General features: G+C 42.9%; 2 protein-coding genes across 2 annotated transcripts; both read left to right on the top strand.

The window, feature by feature from the left end:
* Nucleotides 1-780: 780 nt before the first annotated feature.
* On the top strand, nucleotides 781-2,774 carry LOC114937400 (uncharacterized). The gene is made up of 2 exons (XM_029310837.2): nucleotides 781-1,074; nucleotides 2,412-2,774. The coding sequence occupies exons 1-2, from the start codon at nucleotides 781-783 to the stop codon at nucleotides 2,772-2,774; spliced, it is 657 nt and encodes a 218-aa protein (XP_029166670.2).
* Nucleotides 2,775-2,823: 49 nt separating this feature from the next.
* On the top strand, nucleotides 2,824-5,368 carry Ppa (F-box and leucine rich repeat protein partner of paired). The gene has a single exon (XM_029310855.2). The coding sequence runs from the start codon at nucleotides 2,824-2,826 to the stop codon at nucleotides 4,348-4,350; it is 1,527 nt and encodes a 508-aa protein (XP_029166688.1). The 3' UTR covers nucleotides 4,351-5,368.
* The last annotated feature ends 2,321 nt before the right edge of the window (nucleotides 5,369-7,689 follow it).

Genomic DNA, 7,689 nt, shown 5'->3' with positions numbered 1-7,689 from the left:
AAACATTCCGTCTATTGCCAGCATAAATGTGTACAAAAATAAAAAAAAAAACCCCATTGAATAAAAGCGTACTTTATATAATATAATGTAAAAATTGTATATATTGAATATTACATATAAATCACATGTATCTTAATTGGTATAAAAATCGTGTGTGTATATCATTTTTTTTTTAATTTTTACGCATCGACGGTTATTTATTTGAAATTCTCGATTCGCTTGAAAGAAATGATTACATTTGCTTTTGTTAATTTGTCTCTTTAAAGTTCTCAGAAATATTTGTTTCCTTTTTTAACACATATATGTATTTCTTTCGCTAAATTCCGAAGAGTATAAATCATTATACGTGGAATATTATCGAGAATCGAATTATTAAATTAATAAATATTTCTTTCAATATCGCCCAATAAATCATATTTATTTGAAACAAATAAATATAGGATTTTCTTATATCAAATAAATATTTTTCACATCAATATTTTATTAATTTCAAGCAAATGATTAATATTAGGTATAGTATTGAAATAAATATATTTATTCGAATTCAATAAATTGTTTTTCAGCGTGTCTTCCCGAACTTTCGGAAATTCGTCCGATTATCTCGTACAAACATGTATTATTTTTTTCGCGCGCGCGAAGAAAAAAAAGAGGAGAAAGAAAGAGAAAATTCACTGTTTATTTGATATACATATATCGAACAGAACGAATCGGCATTCCGGGGGCGAGCGAGACGGAGAGTCTCACGCGCAATGTGGTTCGCGGGGCGGAAAGGGGAGAGAGATGGGGAGGGAGAGGGACGAGGATACACGGTCTCTCCCTCCACCCTGCTCCCCCGCCCGGCCGCCGCCGCCGCCGCACAACGAAAACTTAAAAATGCCGCCGCAGCGCAACCCGAATCGATATTCGCCGGTGCGATCACGTGACCCGACCGCGGGCCAATCGGCGGGGCTCGCTCCGCCTGCGCGGCGGCACGACATCTACGTACGGGCGGACGGAACGACAGTCCGCGACTGGCAGCGCACCGGTTCACATCTTGGCGATGCGTCGCTCTTGCGGGGATCCCGTCCCGCGTATGTGAGTGAGTGACCCGGACACACGACGGCGGACATCTACGAGGCATATACGGTAGGAGGAGCGCTGTCGCCCATTTTTTTCTTCGTGTATATATATATATATATAATATACATATATATAATACACACACACACACACACACACACATATATATATATATATATATATATACGTCTTCTCCGCGAGTGCGTGTGTGTATGTGCGTGCTGCCCTGTTCCGTCCGCCGGAAGAAGCGCGCGTAAGCGACCCCGTATGCACATACATGCACTCTCCGTAGTGGTGTGTGGTAGTCGTCTCGCGTGCAAAAAGAGTCAGCCAGTCGTCAGCGGCCCGCGGGACTGAGCGAGAGAGTAGAGGAAGTGACTGCGCCGTGCGAGACGAAGATGGAGCGCGCGGCTGAGCGCAAAGAGGCGTGGTGGGGCGGGCGGGTGTGAGGAGAGAGAGAGAGAGAGAGAGAGAGAGAGAGCAAGACAGAGATACATAATATATATATATATACACATATACATATATATATATATATATATATATAGTCTAGAAGAGAGACTCTCTAGGAAGGGGCCACACTTGGAACGAAGGAGTTTCCAGACAGTCAGACACACAGAGAGAAAGAGAGAGAGAGAGAGAGAGAGAGAGAGGCTAACGCGATGTAGTGCGTTTTTTTTTATATATGCCGCGCGAGAGAATGGTACTTTAGTGAAAAGAGTAACTCTCTCGGGTGAAGTCGTGTGTACATGTGTGCGCGTGTGTCTGTGCGTCGCCGTCGACGATATCAAAATTCGTGTGTGTGTCGCGTATAGTACATCTCTCTCTCCGCTTATCGCCGACGACGATCTTCATCCTCGAGATCCCCGCGAGATAAATCCTCCTCCCCCCCTCCGACACACACACACACACACGCGGCGCTTCGCGTCGCCGATTTGTGTGTGTGTGTGCGTGTGTGCGCGAGCGCGGTGTGTAAGTGTGTATATATATGTGTCGATATATTCACGACGATCGATAGCCGCGATCGATAGCGAGGTTTTCGCGCGCGCGCGAGCGTTTATACACATGTGGGTGCGCGACGTTCGTCGTAACGTTGGATACGTGTCGTAGAAATCGCGCGATCGTGCAAAAAAACGCTTGTTATGCGACTACAGAAATCGCATCGCAGTGATCGAGGATCGGATTAGAGGAAAGAGAAGAAGAGAAGAGGAAGAAGAAGCTAGCGAGAGGGAAGACTTCAAGATAGAGGAGAACAATCATCACCGCGACGAGCATTCGACGATCGCTCGCTCGTCGTCGACGACAGAGTCCCCTCGACACTCACCAGCAACAGCAGTAACAATAACAAGTAGAACAGCAATAGCAACAATACCAACAGTATCAGCAACAGCAACAACAATAGCAGTAGCAGCAACAGCAGCAGCAGCAACAACAACAACAACAACAGCAAAAGCAGCAACAATAGTGAGAGCATCAGCAGCAACAGTAAGAGCAGCAACAATAGCAGCAGCAACAGCAACAATAGCAACAAAAACAACAGCTGTTACAGCAACAACAATAGGAAGAACAGCAGCAGCAGGAACAACAAAAGCAAGAGCAGCAGCAACAGTAAGAGCAGCAACAGCAGCGGCGACGGGATCGCAAGACGGCCAACACGACGACGAAGACGACGAGGACGAGGACGACGACGGGGGTGGCGGTGGAGGCGGAGGTGACGACGAGGTCGACGAGGACGACGACGACGACGGCGGCGGAGGTAACGATATGGAGGAGAGCCAGCTGTTGATGACGGAACTCCCGGTGCCGTTGACACCGAGTGGCGGCACGACGCTGCTGCACCGCCCGGGCCACTTCTATCACCTGCATCAGCCGCACCTGGCGATCCCGACGCCGCAGAGCCAGGGAATCCTGCAGCACAACTCGGGCGGCACGACGGCGCGGCATTACGGCACCGACGGGAACGCGGGCAGCGGCGGTCTGCGGGACCTGCCCGCGGCCTACACGATCGGCCCGGGCGGTGGCATCTCGTCCCGACATCAGCTGCACCCGCATCAGGTGCATCAACGCGGCAAGGCGGCGACGCACGGCCAGGCGGCCGCCAGCACCCACGTGTCCTGCCTGTATCCGGAGATTCTCGCGCTGATCTTCAGTTACCTGGATGTGTGCGACAAGGGTAGGGCTGCGCAGGTGTGCACCGCGTGGCGGGACGCCGCGTATTACCGCTCGGTCTGGCGAGGGGTCGTGGCGAGGCTGCACCTGAAGAAACAATCCCCGGCGTTGTTCGCCAGCCTGGTGCGACGCGGCGTCAAAAGGGTGCAGGTGCTGTCTTCGCGACGCGGTATCAACGACGTGCTCAAGGGCGTGCCGAATCTCGAGGCGCTCAACCTGTCCGGTTGCTACAACATCACCGATGCCGGACTCACGAACGCCTTCGGTCAGGAGTACCCGTCCCTATCCGAGCTCAATCTCTCGCTCTGCAAACAGGTGTCGGACACGTCGATCAGCAGGATAGCGCAATACCTGAAGAATCTTGAGAATTTGGAGCTCGGCGGTTGCTCCAACATCACCAATACCGGCCTGTTGCTGATCGCGTGGGGCCTCAAGAAACTCAAGCGGCTGGATCTGCGAAGCTGCTGGCACGTGTCCGACCTGGGTATTGCGCATCTGGCCGGGCTGAATCGTGAGACCGCGGATGGTAACCTCGCGTTGGAGCAACTCAGTCTTCAGGACTGCCAGCGACTGAGCGACGAGGCGCTCAGGCACATCTCGATCGGTCTCACCACTCTTAAATCCATCAACCTGTCCTTCTGCGTCTGCATCACCGACTCCGGCGTCAAGCACCTGGCCAGGATGCCGAGTCTGCGCGAACTGAACCTCCGCTCGTGTGACAATATCTCTGACATCGGGATGGCGTATCTCGCCGAGGGCAGCAGTCGCATCACCTCGCTCGATGTGTCGTTCTGCGACAAGATCGGCGATCAGGCGTTGGTGCACATCTCCCAGGGTCTGTTCAACCTCAGGACTCTGTCCCTGTCCGCCTGCCAGATCAGCGACGAGGGTATCTGCAAGATCGCCAAGACTCTCCACGACCTCGAAACCCTCAACATCGGCCAGTGCAGCCGGGTTACCGATCGCGGCCTCTACTTCATCGCCGACAGCATGAAGAACCTCCAGTACATCGACCTGTACGGTTGCACCAAGATTACCACCAGCGGCCTGGGTCGGATCATGGACCTGCCACGGCTCAATAAGTTGAACCTGGGTCTGTGGCACATGGCCACAGTGCGGTGATGGCTTTTTCCGTGCCAAGGTGCTCGGGATCAACGCCGTCAACGTCATCATCATAATCATCATTATTATCATCATCATCATCGTTACCAAGGCGACAGCGACCTCTCGTGGCGACTAAAGGGCAACCTCGTTTTCGCGCACACGTTCCTGCCGCAGGCGGTAAGTCTCTTGCTGTCACTCCGGACACTTCGAAAGCGTCTTCTTTGGAGCGTCTTCTTCGACATCCGCAACGTCGACGTCCACGGATAATAGCGTTAGCTCGTTTCGAGGTTCACGAAGAGAGGAAAGCAAAGGCTCTAGGTTCCTCAAGATCCAAGTAGCAAACTGACGTCATGAAACGTCAGAATGACACCACTTTAACGTCTAATGACGTCAGAATGGCGTCACGTTAACGTCTAATGACGTCATTCGACGTCAAAATGACGTACACTTCCCTAACAACACACATATCCCGAAGACATTCGGAAAACATCCTAAGGATGTCCTGTGGATATCCTCCGAATGTCCTCTGAATATCTGTCGAATATGTTGCACTATTAGGGTTGCTACCTGAGGAAGAAAGCAACATATACAATATTTCCGAATATTAACTCGATCGTCTACGCGACGGACGATCGACGATTGCTAGATTAATTAAACGAGAAAATTTTATGAGGGTCTCGAGATTCCTGAATTTCAGACCCTCGGAAATTTAGGGGAAAAAAGAAGAAAAACGAATAGCGCGACTGAGGTTTTTCTGCACGAAATTTCTTGCGATCATCGTGTACGATCATCAAAACGGAAATCGCGACACGCACTTGACGATAACTTTATTTGGACCAAAGTCAAATGAAAAACGCGGTTAAGATTTTTCATCTACTGCTGCCTCGAACTCTTTATGTTTATTTTTTAAAATTTTATTTTTAATAAACTTTTTTTTATTTGTAATCTTTTATATAAGAGAGTGCGATGACACTTGTAGATCAAGTCGATTCAATCAATGATTTATAGCGGTTATTTATTATATATAATATATTAATATACATACATACATAATAAAATATATAATAATGTGTATAATCAATATTGCAAGCAAAAAACCTAATTCAATATATATATATATATACATATATATATATATATATATATATATATATATATATATAAATTCAGTATATATAATTTCGATCAATTTTTCTTGCTTGCAATATCTTTTAAGACACGAATTAGTATACGCATGTTACGAGAAAAAACCGTCACGTTCGGACACTTTTTTACTTTTTATGAAACAGATTAAATCGATTTGACGTGACAAATGTCATTTCTCGATAATAATTAACCGATAGTTCTTATATCTAGTTGATGAGTAGCAATATGAAATGCAATATAAAGAGATTTTGAAAATCTTGTTGATGAAACTCATTGGTGCTATTATGATTAAAGTTTCATTCTTTATCTCGTGAAAAATAAAGAAAATCGTAACTTCTAACACATATATATATATATATATATATATATATTTATGCACTTGTGTGCGAGATCTTTTTTCAGATATATTTCAATAATTGCACTGCAATTTTTTATAAATAATTAAAATTATATATCAAATATATTTGCATCTCAGCTCTTGAAAATAGTACTTGTTAGTATTTATTCGAAATATTTCATGTCGACATTTTGTGATTCTTTCTCGCCATTTGCTCCTTTTTTAATCTAAAATCTATCATTTTTATTTCGTATATTGCACAAGTAGAATTAATTGAAAAACACTGAATTATTTTTCTTAATGTTGCAAGATACATTTCTGAAATATTATTTGGTAAATTCTTCTTTAAAGGCCCGTACAAAAGAATACATATCTCTTTACGAGCTTTATCCGTGTGTGTGTGTGTGTGTGTGTGTCGTACGTTCTTATCTAACAGTTTAATCATACGTGCGAAGATCAGTGATGCAATATGCAGTATTGAAAGGCTGAGATTGGAACACGTCGCATAAATCCCGCGTCAATTGCGCACGCTGTGCGCAAAAATTCGATCTGTCAAGGAAAAAAAATTCTCTCGTGAGAAAATATTCTAAATTTTCAAGTCTGAATCGCGATCTGCCCCTTTCGCCCCCGATAATAAAACAAAAGAGCTTTATAAATCGGAACAGAATTCAGGAATCAGTTAATTTTTATTTAATTATTTATTGGCTATACAGAATGAAAAATCTTTTACCAGAATTAAAGTATTCATATAATAACAAATCTGGATATATATATATATCCAGATATATATATATATATATATATATATATATATCCAGATATATATATATATATATATATATATCCAGATATATATATATATATATAAAATTCTGTTTATATGTATATAAAAAAACAAGTTAAATAACTATTTAATTAGTTTTTTATCGATTAAAGGTTTAGTTTGACAAATACTTTTATTTAACTATTTATTGGCTGTACAGAGTGTAAAATCCTACCAGAAGTAAAGCATTTATAATAACAAATCTGGACTACTATATATATATATATATATATATATATATATATATATTTCCTAGTTATCTGACGTTCAGATAGCCAGGAAAAAATCATAAAAACCCAGTACTTAGCATTTTTTCTAGGACTCATATTTTTCTGCTGTTCCGGTACTTTTATAACACCCTGTATATATAAAATAACACAAGAAAACTAATTAAATAATTATTTAGCTTTCTTGTTTTTTTTATATACATATGTAGTAGCCCAGATTTGTAATTATGAATACTTTAATTCTAGTAAAGGATTTTTCATTTTGTATAGTAAATAAATAATTAAATAAAAATAATATTTGGCAACCTAACCGATATGAAAACTAAATAATTCTTTAATTCTCTTGTTTTTTTTAATATACATTATAGTAGCCCAGATTTGTTATTATCAATACTTTAATTCTGGTAAAGGATTTTTCATTCTATATAGCAAATAAATAATTAAATAAAAATAATATTTACAAACCTGTTAAACTATTGCGCTATTTGGGTAGCATTTTATATTTTTCTCTTTACAAAAGAAATGAAATTAATTTGATCTTTTTGCGTCGCCGCAAGATAGGAAACCTCATTGACACGGAGAAGCGATCGTGAGACCTGCTTCTTTATATGGCTTGTTGTGAAACACACAGCATGCACGGTGAATTCTTGTTGTTCTTGACTACCTTAGGCGGATCTCGAGCGTAGGATGACATTCGACGAACCTATGCATGTATCTCGAGATACGAATGTAAGCCGCTGTCCTAGCTAGATGATCAGTGATAGGAACGCGGATTTTGCTCTTCCACATTTATATTTTGTGTATTTTTAATTTTAATTTACTCT

The sequence above is a fragment of the Nylanderia fulva genome, unplaced genomic scaffold (genome assembly GCF_048542155.1).
Source record: "Nylanderia fulva isolate GAGA-0341 unplaced genomic scaffold, ASM4854215v1 Scaffold60, whole genome shotgun sequence".
Classification (NCBI taxonomy): domain Eukaryota; kingdom Metazoa; phylum Arthropoda; class Insecta; order Hymenoptera; family Formicidae; genus Nylanderia; species Nylanderia fulva.
The sequence above is the reverse complement of the archived record's forward strand: the minus strand, read 5'-3'. Positions and strand labels throughout refer to the sequence as shown.